Here is a 17,824-nt window from a genome sequence, read left to right as displayed (position 1 = left end):
ATCTCAAGCTCCACAGAATATATCGTATCGGCATAGGAATGGAAATTATCATTGTTAATTGACAGTACGTCGTCGACATATCTAAATGTCGAATTTACTAAACTATTAAAATTCATTGAATATATAGCAGTGAGTATCTTTTAATAACAATCCCAAGCGATATGCATGGGCTAGAGTACTGACCATAGAAGTCAACACAGGGAAAGAATGAGGTAACTATTTGTATGGCTCATTCTCACTCCCCATAGGGGGTGGACAAATATGATCAGACTAAATATCTTAAACGTACATGTAAGACACTACATGTGCATGTAGCACCGTCAGCTAGAAAAGTGTAATGGAAATTAAAAGGCATAGGTTTACCTTTTCTGTGACATTTTAGATTTTTTAAAGTTGTAACCCTTGATTTTATTGTTATCTAAAAAGTCTATTGATTTCACATCAGTTGTCCTATTAAGATCAATAATGTGGACATGAAAACGATATGCGTCCTTCATAGAAAGAAACTTGGGGGAGAAATGAGAATTGCATGTTTGAAAATATTACAAATGAATATATATGAGATCTGACAATATATGTGTACTAGTAATTAACTAACTTATACAGTATTTAAAATATTAAATAAAAGAAAAATATTTATCACAGACTGGTTAAACCTTGTGTCACAGTGTCGTATGGTATTATACCAAACTTATCGCTCCAGTAATGTTTTTAATAGATATTGTATGTAATATCTAATTTTTTGGAGATTTCATTCAATGAAAGACTGTGGGTTGTGACTATGCCTTTAGAGCCCGGATTTCTCTCTCCAGAACTGTGGTGACTCTAATAGCCTCAGCGGCCTTCTCTCCCCCGATGTTTTTCAGAGCAACAAGAGCTGCCTCTCTCACATTGGAGATAATATCGTTTCTCCTAAAATTAAGTTAAAAAAATTAAAATCAATGATTTTTACTTAGTTCATATCGTTTATCAACCTGTGTACAATAATATCGTTATATAAACAAGAGGCCCATGGGCCACATCGCTCACCTGAGCACTGTGGCTAGGAAAAAGTAGAAATTGGTTTATTATTGAATAGTTTAAATCCTAAAGTAGTCCCAAGACCAATCATAGCTTTGCTATTCTTGACAAGATGATTTTTTAAAGAATTTTCCTATATATGTCTATGTAAAACTTTAATTGGCCATTTTGGCTCCGCCCTACACTGGGGTCATAATTTGAACAAACATGAATCTACACTGCCTGAGGATGCTTTCATACAAATATGATCAATTATGGCTTTGTTATTCTTGAGAAGAAGATTTTTAAGGAATTTTCCTATAAATATTTCTATGTAAATCTTTGGTCGGCTATTTAGGCCCCGCCCTACCCCGGGGGTCATAATTTGAACAAATTTGAATCTACACTACCTGAGGATGTTTCCCCATAAGTTTCATCTTTCCTGGCACAGTGGTTCTTGAGAAGTTTTTTAAAACATACCAACAAATTTTCATTAATTTCCAATTATCTCCCCTTGAATCAGGGCGTGACCCTTCATTTGAAGAAACTTAAATCTCCTTTACCCAAGGATGCTTTGTGGCAAGTTTGGTTGAAATAGGCCCAGCGGTTCTTGAGAAGAAGTCGAAAATGTGAAAAGTTTACAACGATGACGACAGACAACGGACAAATTGTGATCGGAAAAAGCTCACTTGAGCTCAGGTTAGCTAAAAATCCCAAAGCATTTACATTTTCTGTAAATTGGACAACAGATGACGGAATTATAAAGTTTCATAGATTCTATTATTGATGCAGTATAAATTCCTTATAACTGGGCCAAATTTTATGGCTAATTCTGTATTTTTTTTTTATGAAGGCTATGTAATTAAAACTAAAAATTTAATATAATTTTAAATAAGACTACATGTACACTGTACACACAACAACAAATATTGCCGATGACGTTTTAGGAAGATGTTAAACCTTTGCAATGAATACATCACGTATAGAATATTTTATATCAAAAACTTACTCTGATAATTGAGTAACTCAAGTTTACAATTTTGATAGTATTCAAGAATTTCATAAATACATTCTACTGCAAAAAAGTATAGTAAAATAATTAAAGTGAAAATTACCACAGATTAACCAATGCCTCCACGGCCTGAGTGGCCTTGACATGCCCCAGGGCCAGGCAGGCCGCCTCCCTCACCACCCGGTCTTTGGATTTCAGACACTTCTTAAGGTTGACGATAGTTTTGATATCATTGGACCCTGTTCTCGCTAGAGAGATGATGGCCACAGCTTGTATGTTAACATCGCTGTCTGTTAGCAGGTCCAGTAAAGCCTCTATCACTGTTGCGCTTTTGTATTTGCCTTTGATAAAAAATGTGTCATCTTTATGTAACTTATCGTTTTGGGGTTTTTTTTTGTCGAATGAAAGCATTTTTTGACAAATTAGAACAATTCTCTGTCATCCTTGGACTTTCAATAAGGAGTAGCATTCTCAACGCTACGTAATTAGCGTCTCTCAAATGACGACAAAGATTCTCATTTGTAAAGAAATTAATAACATCAGCAACTTTAAATTGTTGTTGACAACGATGAGACGAATTAAGTCCCATCTCTTTGCCGTAAGAAACGCTATCATTAGATCTTTAACTTGCTAACCTCGTTTTAACACATTCGCCAGAATTTCTATCCCATGTATATTTCAACTGTGAATGAAAGGTTGTGTAAAGAAGATGGGTGGATAAGGCGGACGAAGTGCCTTTAGTGCGACAAATAAGAAGTGAAAAATTTAATCTCAATTATATCCAAATTTTATTTGATATTTCATCTTATATTAAAGTATACTTAATGTAAAATCTCTACAATTTACAAATATCTCGGCAAGACTGAAAATATATTCCAACCAAAAAGCATACACATACTAAAAAGAACAAAATCAATCATTTTCTCATACTTTAAGAAAATTTTTCAATATGAGTGGGTCTTCCCTCCATTTTTTTTGAAAGATAATCATAAAGGTTTGCAATAAAATATACATTTTTTTGTTTACAAAAACTTGGAGCGAAGACCCACTATACCTTAAAAGTACAGTTTTATTACAAAACATTCGCATCTTTCCGAAAAATACTTCAAGTCCATTAATTCAAGGGTCATATCACAAACATGATTTAAATGTCCGAAATTTTCATGAACCATGTAGCATGGTGGTTAGCGTGTTAGTCTCAAAGCAGTATGGTACGTCGTATTTTTATTGCTAGGGGTTCGAATCCCACGAATATCATCTTATTTTTTTTATAAAATACATTTTGTAAAAATTTTTAACGAGATTTTTTGTTCTCTCAGAAAATTTTTTTTTCATAATTTTAAAAATTTTAATAATGAGAAGTTAATTTAAATACTCAGTTCACATACTGAATATGATTTCTTAATATTCGACGCTATAGGCATTCTGCCCGCCTTGTTCACCCATCTTCTTTCAGATGCTAATTATGTAACGTCGAGAATACCACGCCTTTCTGAAAGTCCAAGAATACCAGAGAATTGTACTACCTAAATTTTCAATGGCCTGGACCCTGACAGATGATTCCATACTGAAAACTTCCCTCATTGCGTAACTCTCTCTCGCTTGTTCTTGGATTCTGAACCATAGCGGATTTATAACTTCGTCAACAGTGCAAAACGCTACAACAATATTTTTTTTTTACTTTTTGGAAAGATCATTAATTTTAAAATAATACTGTAAAACGTCTTTTATATTCTAGTTCTTGTTCTTATTCAATTTAATTTTTTATATTTTCCTAAATATAATAAACTTTGCTCATTTAAAATTATCCATAGGCTTTTATCTTTTTTATGTATTCTTTTTACTTCAATATATGAAAACTGTTCCTACCTACCTAGATAGTTTTCCTTTTTCAGCATGGTGTCACCTGTGTCCATCAGCATCTCTCGTCGGAGAATTGATAAGAGCCATTCAGTGTCTTTTTCGCCAAACGTCTCCTCAAAATCATCCTTAAAATCTTTCAGAATTTGATTCCTAAATCTGGTAGGATAAAGTGACAAAAACTCGACAAATTATAAAAAAATTTAATTAAAAGTACGGTAATATTTATCTATTTAACACACTATTTTCATGAAAAGCAGTTTTATCATAAATTGATAAATCATCTATTTTAAAGAAAAGAGTATCTTTTTACTTTTAAAAAAAATATCCTTTATTCTAAAGGTATTCCTCAAGTGAAAAATTATCTCTTTTTTTTGGTTTCTAGAGCATGGACAGAAAAGCTTCTTTTTTCACATGGAAATATTTCTTTTCTTGAAAGTGAATTACTAGTATTTTTTTAATAAAAATTGTAGCATTCTTTCTTAAACCTACGAAATTGCCAATAAATGAGACCACTTTCATTCTTTAAAACACCATTTTTTTAATAATCAGAATCCCTCATCAGAAATAAGGTTTGTACAAAAAGATATTTCATCTAATAAATCAAATTGTTGCGCTGTGCACTGGCGCAGTGGTTACAGCGTTTGCTCTAGAGTCGCAAAGTAAGGAGTTGATCCTTACGTCGCGGGTTCGAATCCCACTGTGGGACGTTGAGACCTGCCTTGGGATGAGACCGATAATATGTATATATTCCTGAACATTAGTTAAATCGTCAATTGCTTGAAACAGGCCGCATTACTTAATAAATGCAGTCAACTAGATTTGATGGATATGCTGTATATGTTTCATGTCTTGTACAACATATCGATTTTACTGCGTTTTTTAACATCCCTGAAATTTTCACTCAATCGAGATGCCAGCACTTGCGGTAGAGGCCTGCCAATTTAGACCTGACCTCGGTACTTAACAATCTTAGAGCAGATAAGTATTTTTTTGCCAGCACCTAAGTGTATCATGGGACCTCCATTTATACGGTCTCATCCAGTGTCCACGCCCTGCCGTGTGGAATTAGAACAGCGGTGTAAGGATTAGCTACAGAACTGTAGCTCTCTGCTTGACAAAATTTGGACAGATAAAATAAAAACAAACAAGAGGCCCACGGGCCTTATAGGTCACCTGAGCATTCTGCAACAACTTTCCAGTTATTGAATTTGATTTATGTTTTAAGCCAGATGCTATATGGCATTCACAATTTTGAAAGAGGCACCATTGATCATCATAACAATACACTTAGCAGTTGCTTAGCTTGGTTTATTGATTTGAAAATGTCCAATTATAAGTTCATAGGATCTTCATGAACGTTTCATGAACATTTCATGAATAAAATTCATGAAAAATTCAAGGAAATTCATGAATTATTCATGATCACCTCGCAGGGGTACTGAATACGCAAGGTTGGGGAACAAAAATGCATTCCAACTAATCAGTAATATTCAGCCATAATCAGTAGTGCCCCTAACAATGTGAAATAAATCCCTGACCCTAGGTCCACACATTGCACAAATGTTAAAAAGGCACCCTTAAAATTTCCTATCAAACAAGAGGCCCATGGGCCACATCGCTCACCTGAGAAGCTTTGACCATTCTGTTCTTTATCAGATTTCCCCCTTGTTATACATAATGCATCCCCACCCTACCCCAACTGATCATAATGTAGACATTTTGAAATCTACACTACCCCATGATCCTTCCATGGGCACATATGTTTCAGCTTTTTTGGCCCAGTGGTTCCTGAGAAGAAGATTTTCAAAGATTTTTCCTATATATTTCTATGTAAATCTTTGATTCCCCTATAATGGCCCCGCCCTTCCTCTGGGGGTCATGATTCCTACAATTTAGAATTTACACTACCCCAGAATGCTTCCACATAAGCTTCACTTTTTCTGGCCCAGTGGTTCTTGAGAAGAAGATTTTCAAAGATTTTTCCTATATATTTCTATATAAAACTTTGATTCCCCATTGTGGCCCCGCCCTTCCCTGGGGGTCATTATTTAAACAATTTAGAATCTACATTATACCAGGATGCTTCCACATAAGTTTCAGCTTTTCTGGCCCAGTGGTTCTTGAGAAGAAGATTTTCAAAGATTTTTCCTATATATTTCTATATAAAACTTTGATTCCCCATTGTGGCCCCGCCCTTCCCCCGGGGGTCATGATTCCTACAATTTAGAATTTACACTACCCCAGAATGCTTCCACATAAGCTTCACTTTTTCTGGCCCAGTGGTTCTTGAGAAGAAGATTTTCAAAGATTTTTCCTATATATTTCTATATAAAACTTTGATTCCCTATTGTGGCCCCGCCCTTCCCCGGGGGTCATTATTTAAACAATTTAGAATCTACATTATACCAGGATGCTTCCACATAAGTTTCAGCTTTTCTGGCCCAGTGGTTCTTGAGAAGAAGATTTTCAAAGATTTTTCCTATATATTTCTTTGTAAAACTTTGATACCCCATTGTGGCCCCGCCCTTCCCCCGGGGGTCATGATTCCTACAATTTAGAATTTACACTACCCCAGAATGCTTCCACATAAGCTTCACTTTTTCTGGCTCAGTGGTTCTTGAGAAGAAGATTTTCAAAGATTTTTCCTATATATTTCTATATAAAACTTTGATTCCCTATTGTGGCCCCGCCCTTCCCCCGGGGGTCATTATTTGAACAATTTAGAATCTACATTATACCAGGATGCTTCCACATAAGTTTTAGCTTTTCTGGCCCAGTGGTTCTTGAGAAGAAGATTTTCAAAGATTTTTCCTATATATTTCTATGTAAAACTTTGATACCCCATTGTGGCCCCGCCCTTCCCCCGGGGGTCATGATTTGAACAATTTAGAATCTACACTACACTAGGATGCTTCCACATAAGTTTCAGCTTTTCTGGCCCAGTGGTTCTTTAGAAGAAGATTTTCAAAATTTTTCCTATATATTTCTATATAAAACTTTGATTCTCCATTGTGGCCCCGCCCTTCCCCCGGGGGTCATGATTTGAACAATTTAGAATCTACACTACCCCAGGATGCTTCCACATAAGTTTCAGCTTTACTGGCTCAGTGGTTCTTGAGAAGAAGATTTTTTAATGACCCAACCCTATCTATCTCTTTTCTTGATTATCTCCCCTTGCGAGGGGATATGTCCCTTCATTTTAACAATTTAAATTTCCCTTCACCCAAGGATACTTTGTACCAAGTTTGGTCAAAATTTGCACAGTGGTTCTTGAGAAGAAGTCGAAAATGTGAAAAGTTTACAGACGGACAGACAGACGGACAGACGGACGGACAGACAGACGGACGGACGGACGACGGACAAAATGTGATCAGAAAAGCTCACTTGAGCCTTCGGCTCAGGTGAGCTAAAAATAAATGTTTTATAAATACAAAGGAGCAGATTTCAAACAATTTATTTTCAGTATATAAGTAGAGCCCCACCCCCACCCCTGACCCTGGGGCCTTGAAATTCACAATTCTGCAAGATTAGGGCCCTAATGCTCATCATAACTATATAGTTCATCTGCTTCATACCCAGAGACAGAGAAGAAAATTTTCAAAGATTTAATGTATTTTCACTATATAATCAATAGAGCCCCCTCCCCATCCCCCCAACACCAGAACCCCTGACACTGGGACCATAAAACTCACAATTTTGGTAAAAGCACTCTTGCTCATGATAAATATGCACTTAGTTAGTTTATTTAATACCTAAGAACAGAGAAGAAGATTTTCAAAGAATTCATGTATTTTTACTATATAATCTATAGAGCCCTGCCCTAACACCAGAACCCCTGACTCTGGGACCTAAAATTCACAATTTTGGTAAAAGCACTCTTGCTCATCTTAACTATGCACTTAGTTAGTTTATTTAATACCTAAGAACAGAGAAGAAGATTTTCAAAGAATTCATGTATTTTACAATATAATCTATAGAGCCCCCCCCCCAACACCAGAACCCTTGACCCTGGGACCATAAAATTCACAATTTTGGTAGAGGCACTCTTGCTCATCATAACTATGCACTTAGTTAGTTTATTTAATACCTAGGAGCATAGAAGATTTTCAAAGAATTCGTGTATTTTCACTATATAATCAATAGAGCCTCCCCCTCCACCCCCAACACCAGAACTCTTGACCCTGGGACCATAAAATTCACAATTTTGATAAAGGCACTCTTGCTCATCATAACTATGCACTTCGTTAGTTTATTTAATATCTAGGAGCAGAGAAGAAGATTTTCAAAGAATTCATGTATTTTTACTATATAATCTATAGAGCCCCCCCCCCCCAACATCAGAACCCTTGACCCTGGGGCCATAAAATTCACAATTTTGATAAAGGCACTCTTGCTCATCATAACTTTACACTTAGTTAGTTTATTTAATATCTAGGAGCAGAGAAGAAGATTTTCAAAGAATTCATGTATTTTTAGGTCACCTGAGTAACTCAGGTGACCTATTGCTATCCGTTTTCGTCCGTCGTCGTGTGTCGTGTGTCGTGCGTCGTGCGTCGTGTGTTAACATTTGAACATTTTCAGCTTCTTCTCTGAAACCATTGAACCAATTTCAACCAAATTTGGTATGCAGCATCTATGGGTGAAGGGGAACAAAAATTGTGAATTTTATGGTCCCCGCCCCCCTGGGGCCTGAGGGGTGGGGCTAAAACCACTAAAATTATTGCAATCTTTAAAAATCTTCTTCTTTACTCCTGGACATCAAGCAGGCAAACTGTTGGCATGAATGTAATGAGCATTGAGTCCTCTACCAAAATTGTGAAATTCACGGCCCCAGGGTCAGGGGTTCTAGTGCTAGGGCGGGGCTATATAGATTATATAGTGAAAATGCATGATTTCTTTGAAAATCTTCTTCTCTGCTCCTGGGTATTAAGTAAACTAACTAAGTACATAGTTATGATGAGCAAGAGTGCCTCTTCCAAAATTGTGAATTTTGTGGCCCCAGGGTCAGGGGTTCTGGTGTTAGGGCGGGGCACTATTGGTTATATGGTGAAAATGCATTTATTCTTTGAAAATCTTCTCCTCTGATTCTGGGTATTAAATAAACTAACTAAGTACATAGTTATGATGAACAAGAGTGCCTTTTCCAGAATTATGAATTTTGTGGCCCCAGGGTCAGGTGTTCTGGTGTTAGGGCGGGGCTATATAGATTATATAGTGAAAATGCATGATTTCTTTGAAAATCTTCTTCTCTGCTCCTGGGTATTAAGTAAACTAACTAAGTACATAGTTATGATGAGCAAGAGTGCCTCTTCCAAAATTGTGAATTTTGTGGCCCCAGGGTCAGGGGTTCTGGTGTTAGGGTGGGGCACTATTGGTTATATAGTGAAAATGCATTTATTCTTTGAAAATCCTCTCCTCTGATTCTGTGTATTAAATAAACTAACTAAGTACATAGTTATGATGAGCAAGAGTGCCTGTTCCAAAATTGTGAATTTTGTGGCCCCAGGGTTATGGGTTCTGGTGTTAGGGCGGGGCACTATTGGTTATATAGTGAAAATGCATTAATTCTTTGAAAATCTTCTCCTCTGATTCTGGGTATTAAATAAACTAACTAAGTACATAGTTATGATGAGCAAGAGTGCCTCTTCCAAAATTGTGAATTTTGTGGCCCCAGGGTCAGGGGTTCTGGTGTTAGGGCGGGGCTCTATTGATCATATAGTGAAAATGCATTAATTCTTTGAAAATCTTCTTCTTTGCTCCTGGGTTTTATGCCAATGATCTAAGAATATATATTTATGATGGAGGAAGGGGCATCTAGCAAAATGGTTATTTTTTTATGCTCCCCCTTCCTGGGTTGGGGGGTGGGGTGGTGGTACATAGTCTGAAAATAAAATTAATGCTTTGAAATCTGCTCTTAGGTATTAATCAACCATTTTATGATAAAATTTGCAAAATTTTGAAATATGTGGCCCCAAGATCAGGGGTTCCTTTGGGATGATGTGCACAACTAGTTATAAAGCAGCTAGAAGTGCATTTTCTCTATGTTACTCTGATCTACCTTTTGGTATTAAGTAAACAGAGTAAGCATGCTAAGTCTATAATTATGATAAGCAATGGTGCCTCTTTCAATATTGTGAATTGCGAATTTCATGGCCTCTGGTTTAAAACAGGAACCAAATTTAATAATTTGAAAGTTGTTGCACAATACTCAGGTGACCTATAAGGCCCGTGGGCCTCTTGTTTTACTATATAATCTATAGAGCCCCCCCCCCCAAACACCAGAACCCTTGACCCTGGGGCCATAAAATTCACAATTTTGATAAAGGCACTCTTGCTCATCATAACTATGCACTTAGTTAGTTTATTTAATACTCAGGGGCAGAGAAGAAGATTTTCAAAGAAATCATGTATTTTCACTGTATATAATCAATAGAGCCCCGCCCTAACACCAGAACCCCGACCCTGGGGCCATAAAATTCAAAATTTTGGTAGAGGCACTCTTGCTCATCATAACTATCTACTTAGTTGGTTTATTTAATACCCAGGAGCAGAGAAGAAGATTTTCAAAGAAATAATGCATTTTCACTATATACTTATTTAGCCCTGCCCTAGCACTAGAACCCCTGACCCCAGGGCCATGAATTTCACAAGTTTGGTAAAGGACTCAGTGCTGATTACAATCATGCAAACAGTTTGACTGCTTGATGTCCAGGAGTAAAGAAGAAGATTTTTAAAGATTGCATTAATTTTAGTGGTTTTGGCCCCACCCCTCAGGCCCCAGGGGGGCAGGGATCATGAAATTCACAATTTTTGTTCGCCTTCACCCATATATGCTTTGTGCCAAATTTGGTTGAAATTGGTTCAGTGGTTGCAGAGAAGAAGCTGAAAATGTTCAAAAGTTTACGAACGACGTACGACGTACGACGAACGACGACAGACGAAAACGGATAGCAATAGGTCACCTGAGTTTACTCAGGTGACCTAAAAAAACTCTGTTTATCTGTCCGAATTTTCTCAAGCAGAGAGCTACAGTTCTGCAGCTGTGTAAGGATCAACTCCTTACTCTGTGACTCTAGAGCAAACACTCTAACCACTGCACCAAGTTGTCGACGAGTATAATCGGTTTCAAGTAGTTTTATCTATTCATCTACTACAGGCACGTAGCATCGTTTTTGAAAGTGGGGGGGGGGGGGGAGGGGCATAAAAAATTTTTTTACTCACCCGTAAAAGCAAAAAAAAGGGGGGGGGGGGAATTGCCCAAACTCGAAAATCCTATTTCGTGGGGTTGGGGGGTAGTGGCCAACTTTTTTCAACTTTCTTTCACTTCCAATTTTTTTTGCATACAATACAAACATTTCCTGGATATCACTTTACTGTGGTAAGAACTTACTAAGAAGCCTTGGTTGACAATAGTTTTCTTGGGGTGAAAATTTTCAATGTTACACTCAACTACATGAAATATTTATATAATACTCAAGCATAATTTCATTAAGGCAAATGAGTAAAATCTTTGGATTTAGAATATTTCTATCCCTTTTTAAGATACATACTTTTCCCAACTGATAGCTGTTTCTTTCCCAAAACACTGATTCCAGTATGTACTGGCATCTTCAAGATAAATTCTGGAAATCTTTGTTTTTGACAGACTCTTATTCAAGTTAGTTAAAGTTTTCTGTCTTTTCATAGATTTCATCAGGTCTGAAATTGAAAAAAAAACTTAAAATCTTAATTGTTTATTTTTTTTTTAAAAAATCCCTTTCATACTAACATTCACATAAGTACATGTAAGGGATTGACTTCAATTTTGTTGTATTTTTATCAATGGTAACAATATTGAAATAGCATCTCTACTTAAGATTTCAGCTTCATTTTGATAGAAAATTTCTCAAGGTGAAAATTTTCAATCTTACTTTCAACTTTATTTTATTAACCAATTTTTTGGGGGGTATTTCACCTAAATATAGAAGTTTCTTTGCATAAGCTCTGTGTAACCTACTTTGATGTCAAAAAAAAATATGAGATATAAACTTGGACACCTAGCTTTCATATAGCACCTAGCAAATATGGAGATAACAAACAATATTCAAGATCAAAAGTCCATACAACAATACAAAATAGGAGCAAAACAAACATGGACCCCAAAACATCAGAGGTGGGATCAGGTGCCATGGAGGAGTGAGCATCCCCTGCTGTAAGTACATGTATATCAGCACTGAATTTGGTCCCATTCAGATTTTTAAGATGAAGGCAAGAAACATTTTCATTAACTAAAAGAATATATCTTTGAAATGTAGAAATGGCCTCATTTTTACTTTGATCAAGTGTATGTGTTGTTAGTGTCAATAGTGGTTTAGAGTTGGCAATACATATATACATATACTAGGGTTTTTCAGCCCTGTGAATTCCTGAAAAATAAAGACTGTTCCATTTTGGTTGAAAATATATCAAATATCACTTGAGTTCTGAAAGCATATATCTATCAAAGTTAAGCAATTTTCTCATTTGTCCATGTATAATGACCAGTCTTGAATTGCATGTACATGCCATTATTCTCAATTCCTGAAATTTTGTTCAAAGATATGTCCATAAAAAGCTGTTTTTCAATATTTGCCTAGAACCCAACCTCTGTTAAAAAAAGTTCAATTATGTAATGAAAGAACTTCTTTAAATTACAATATGTAATATCGCGAGTACCTCACATTTATCTAACTTACTACCACTCTTTTGCTAGGGAGTCAAGTAAAGTTCTAAATCTCGCAAGATTTCTGGGGCACATGACATTGTTTACAGTAGTGACAATCGAATGATTCAAACAATTTTATACCAAATTCGAAAGTACAATGCATTGCCAAGGATTAAACTCCAAATAGTAGATTGTCAAATAAGGAAAGTTTAGAATAACTTAGCAGCTTTAAAATGTGACAATTTCAATGAAAATTAAATGAAAAGAGTATGCATAGTTATAAAAAATGTAACATTTTAGGATAAGCTACTCTCAAAAATTTATTAGGCTGGTTCAGCGATTGTTTAGCATGGTATTCCAGCCGGATTTTTTACTTATCTGCATGTCCTTATGAATTCTACACTGATCTTGCATTGTATTCAGTATTACATTTGCCCCCATCCAACAGACGTTTCCTATACCTCCATCACAAAAGAGTTCCGCTAAGTTAAGTAATCGTGATATCAAGTATTTATCCATTTATTTTTTGGATTGAGGGGTGGGCTCACATTTGAATTCTTTACACTCATTTTCTTCAAAATTCATGAACATCTTACAATTTCAGAAAGTCTCCAATTCAATACCTGGACTTTTATAGGAAACTTATTTATAAGAAATGAAAGCACTTAAAGTCTCTACTTTATATTGATGCTCTTTGAGTAAGGAATCCCCCCTCCTTAACCTTATAATTGTAACAATACTCGTTTTCTGTCAGGAAGAAAACTTTATGAGTAAAGAGCAATCCACACCAGTTGAGTGAAAAAAGAATGTGCATCTTCCTATTTTATTGAGTTACAGAGTGATATTTGATCAAATACAGATCTTTTTGTTAGAAAGGGTACAGTCACCTGAGATAAAATGTGTATGTGCTAATTGAAGAATGAAGTATCAATGATAGAGTTAGCAAATCAATGTATCAAAGAGTAGTGGATACTTATTTATTTTTTGTATTTACCCTGTGTCTTTGCTGCATCTTTTGTTTCTGGATGTGTCAAAGATTTTAGAATGTTTTAAAATATACATTTAACTTATCAAAACAAAAAGATATTTTTAAATATAAAATAAATATTCCCTTTGGATTTATAACATGCCAATGGATATACTAGTATCAAATACTGAGTAATGTTTATAATCAAGCAAAATTGTCCATCCCTGGATCTTAGTTATAAGCATGTTTTAATGTACAAACTAGGTTACAATCAAGAAATGAAAAATTTAAATAGAATAAAAATTATTCAAGCAAAAAAAAAAAAGAAAACTGCAGAAAGAAGATGTTTTAAGACAAACCTGGCTTACTGCCATCTGCCTTCTCTGCCTCAAGCTCACTTTGAACTTCTTCACAGACTTTATCCACTAATTCTTTACTTTCACTTTCAGTATTGTTACACAATGAAAACCATTCAAAACCAGCAAGCTGAAGTTTCCTAAATAAAAAAAATTTATACTGTGGGAATGTCCCTGTGTTCAAGATCTCATCAATTTATTTTTTGAATTTTGTCAGACAAGGGATATGGTTATTCCAAGGGATCCTTGTTCTTTTATTTTGGGATTAGATCTTAATTCAAGTTGTAGGAATTTGTACCAGATATTTCTAATTCTCAAATCCTATATATACAAAAAGCGGTGTCTTAATGAAAAATTATCAATTCATGGACTACTTATAGATATCAAAACTCATCTTTCAACTTTGAAGTATATAGCTACCAAAAACTGTAAACTTGAAGATTTTCATAAAGAATGGGAAATTTGGCTTTTTATAATGAGAAGGCTCTGACAATTTTGCTCGATTTTAGAATCAACAACTGTGTCTCAGATCAAATAAATGTTTATAATTTGTTAACAAGCAGCTTCTCTCCTCACTCTCTCCTTCCTTTCCTTTCTTTCCTTTCAATCAGCAATCCTAAGATTTTTGCTTTTTTGCAATGTATATGTAAAATATTTGCTGATTTGTTGTTGCACTTTATTGTACATGCATTTGTGAAATAAAAAAAAAAAAAAAAAAAATTTGGGAAAAAGTTGAAAGATAAATTAATGTGACACAGTTCTCAAACTCCAATCATAGTTCAATAGAGAAAAAAATTGGTTTTACATTGTCAAGTTTATTCTAATTTCTTTCTCAATACTTAGTGTTTCACTGAATTTTTTTTCATGATTCAATTATGAGACTAAGGAGAAATTTATTTTATTTACTCCTCCATGGCACCTGATCTCACCTCTGATGTTTTAGAGGTCCGTGTTTGCTCTGCTCCAATGTTGTATTGTTTTATGGAATTTGATATTGAATACTGTTCGTTATCTCCATATCATTTATTCTTAAACTACAGTTAAACTGTTAGTCATAACCCACAGATAAATATAATTACATTTTATCAACCAACAGAATACTTAAAATACATGTATGATGATCAATTTGGTGTTCACTTCAGTTTTGTATAAATTAGATTAGTGACATTTATGCAAAATGGAAAGACCTTTTGTAAATAAGATTTAGAAATGAGCAATCTTGCTGAACTCAAAATAAGTTACAATTTGGTCCAAGGATGGTGTAAGAATATACTCCAGCTGTAACAAATGACACAATATTTATTTTACACCAGCAGCAGCCAGCTGCTAAAGGTAGGCACCTGGTCCCATGTTTTATATTTCCAGGGTTCATGTTTTACCTTCTTTACCAATCCGTTTTGAGTATAGATTTTGAGATTCAATCACTGTTAACTTATTGTGACCATTTTCAATCTATCAATGAGGTCTTTTCTAAGCTTAAGGACAAAATCTATAAGAATACCTATACTTACATTCCATTGTCCATATGATTAAGTAACTCTTCTCTGTCACTCAGCTGTACAGGGTAAATATTCTTTTTGGACACATATGCCAAAGCCAGCTGATCCTGACATAGTTTGGAACTGACTGAGGCAGGGCTCATGATGAAGACGAATATCTAACTCAAGAAAATGTAACACAAATTCAGGCTTTATATTGGTAGTAATCTGAATAATATCTAACACGAGGTAAATTATTGACAAACAAGTTGCTGAAACAAGAATAGTCTTGTTCAAAGTCATATCATTTCGAAAGTTTATGGTCAATACAATAATATTGTCAGCAAAAAAAATTTATCATTAAATCATATACTGATTTATGTTTCTCATACTGATTGTTAGATCATTATATACACACTGAATTGAATGAAGGGTTCACATACCTTACAATCTACTATGATTCTACCGATAGCATTGAAGATATCCGTGCCTGCTGTTATATCTGTATCTGCCATCCAGACGTGAATTCCTTTCTTACTAATCATTTCTGTAAAAATGTCATATGTGATAAATTCAATTCAATTTATTGACATCACCATGTTGGTATACAGTCAAAATAAGAAAACAAAAAAATTACATAAATGAACTTCAATGTAAGTGATAAAAATAACCATTTACCATCCAAACTGTTAAAAAATTAATATATTCAAATGGTTAAAAAATATCATATCTACAATAATGTTACAGAGCATAAAAAGGGACATTTTTTTAACAAGTACAGGATGGTGATGATGTACAGATGTGTGTAGGCCTATGTAAAATTATGGAGAGACTTTATCAAAAGCACGAACATCACAATTCGACTTCATTTGTGAGATTTTTAGACAATTAATTTATCTCTCAAATTAAAAAATGAAACCTTTTAATTTTTTGACAACTTCTGTGTCCTCTTGATCATAACTCAACATCACTTCACACTTCGATTTCTTGGAGACCAAGGCAAGTTTCCCCTTCATTGTTTCACTTTGTAAGGCCATTTCTGTATTACGATACCCTGAATTTCTAAACGCTGGAAGATTTATAATTTAAGGAACATGGTATTAAGATATAAAGTAAAATTCTACTTCTAGGATATAAACATTGGATCCCCAGTCGGTTAGTGTTGACATGGGACTTGTAAACACCTACATACTAAACGTACCTCTAGAAATAGGAGAGCTTCTCTGCGAGAATTAAACTATGTCGAGTTATTGCCCCCAACATTCATTGAGAATATTTTACACAATATATTACAAAGTGAAGAATTCGTTTATCTTTTAACGAGGTTCTACACTGCCTAAATGTTTCTCTTTTTTACCGTAAGCCCAATCATTACTTTATTTTCACCGTCGAAAATTTCACCGCAACTAGCAGCAGATCTGTAGCTTTATGGTTTTATATATTTGTCTTTGACCATAACAATCGAACGAATAATTTTAATCAAGGGAGTATATCACTTGTAGAGACGACTTAAAGGGTTGGGAGCGGGATAAAAATACAGATTAGTTAATAAATAATGTGCCTAGAATTGGAAAGTGAAAGGTAGTTAATTGACCGATGCTGGAAAGTGGAGAAATTCTCCCCAAAAGTGCGCAAAAAATATTGCGCCGTAAATTGCACCTTTTTTGCATTACGGGATCTGTAGCGTTATGGTCATAGACAAATATATAAAACCATAACGCTACAGATCTGCAGCTACACCGCAATCTGACATAAACCACATTTTCAGATTTTTTGTGCCCATTTATATATGAATTCAGTAATTCTAAAGAACAGTGTCTAATGGACCCTAATATAGTTTGTAAATTATGTTTAAACTTTGAGATGACATTTGATTTCATTTACGTAATATTTAAGCAACAGCCCCCCCCTCCCAATTCGAATCTTTTTTGTGAGGGTTCCACTTGAATGCTAGAAAATTTTCCGCCACAGAATGTAAAAATAGTTTCATGTAAAACTATTTGAATATATATACTTATGGTTTAAATAGGAATTATAGGAATTGCAGTCTGTCAAATTTTATATTTTAAAGTTTGTGTTTGACCATTGCTCTTTTTATTGGTCATGCGTGTATATTAATTATTAAAAGCAGCAATCTAAGAACTAAATGATATATTTTTTTAATGGTTAAAATCTTAATAAAGCTGACCAATTCTCAAATATTTAATACAAACGAGGTAACTTACTGAGAAACATATGCTAATAGGATAAATGCAACAAATACATGTAGCTCTTTTCACAGGACAAAAGTCAGGTCTTTCCGTTTAATTTGATTACTATAGGCCTATAAATTAAAGTTTGTATAATGAAGGAGTAGAAAATTATTTAGAAACATTTTAAAAGTTATTTAAAGGGATGAAATTTGTAAGTCAGCATTTTTTTTTAATCAATAGATAAAATATTTTTTTAAACTGGTGTGACAGAAAT

At 34.7% G+C, this 17,824-nt stretch overlaps 1 protein-coding gene and 1 long non-coding RNA gene across 3 annotated transcripts in view; both read right to left on the bottom strand.

Annotated features, from left to right (window-relative positions):
* LOC134244336 (uncharacterized) overlaps positions 1–17,824 on the bottom strand; it is a 75,786-nt gene that overhangs the window by 24,305 nt on the left and 33,657 nt on the right. The window lies entirely within an intron of this gene.
* On the bottom strand, positions 645–16,614 carry LOC134244316 (uncharacterized). Of its 2 annotated transcripts, XM_062726575.1 has the most exons (10): positions 16,560–16,614; positions 16,278–16,412; positions 15,802–15,905; positions 15,392–15,537; positions 13,884–14,020; positions 11,425–11,572; positions 3,885–4,030; positions 3,538–3,669; positions 2,115–2,352; positions 645–912 (listed from the first exon to the last, which is right to left on the bottom strand). In XM_062726575.1, the coding sequence occupies exons 2-10, from the start codon at positions 16,393–16,395 to the stop codon at positions 780–782; spliced, it is 1,302 nt and encodes a 433-aa protein (XP_062582559.1). In that variant the 5' UTR covers positions 16,396–16,412; positions 16,560–16,614; the 3' UTR covers positions 645–779. The 2 variants fall into 2 exon arrangements, with proteins under 2 accessions (XP_062582559.1, XP_062582558.1); XM_062726574.1 differs by lacking the exon at positions 16,560–16,614 and having other exon boundaries at positions 16,278–16,544.

This window comes from Saccostrea cucullata, unplaced genomic scaffold (genome assembly GCF_032062105.1).
Source record: "Saccostrea cucullata isolate Sc308-1 unplaced genomic scaffold, CSIRO_AGI_Scuc_v1 ctg330, whole genome shotgun sequence".
Classification (NCBI taxonomy): domain Eukaryota; kingdom Metazoa; phylum Mollusca; class Bivalvia; order Ostreida; family Ostreidae; genus Saccostrea; species Saccostrea cuccullata.
The sequence above is the reverse complement of the archived record's forward strand: the minus strand, read 5'-3'. Positions and strand labels throughout refer to the sequence as shown.

Bases quoted from the DNA above. Each gene is read 5' to 3' on its own strand.
- LOC134244316 (XM_062726575.1), bottom strand. From the start codon at position 16,395: ATGGCCTTACAAAGTGAAACAATGAAGGGGAAACTTGCCTTGGTCTCC. The intron at 14,021-15,391 runs GTAAGTATAGGT...TTTTTTATTTAG, and splicing joins AATCATATGGACAATGGAAT to GAAACTTCAGCTTGCTGGTT. The intron at 2,353-3,537 runs GTAGTACAATTC...TTTTTATCAAAG, and splicing joins CCAGGCCATTGAAAATTTAG to GCAAATACAAAAGCGCAACA.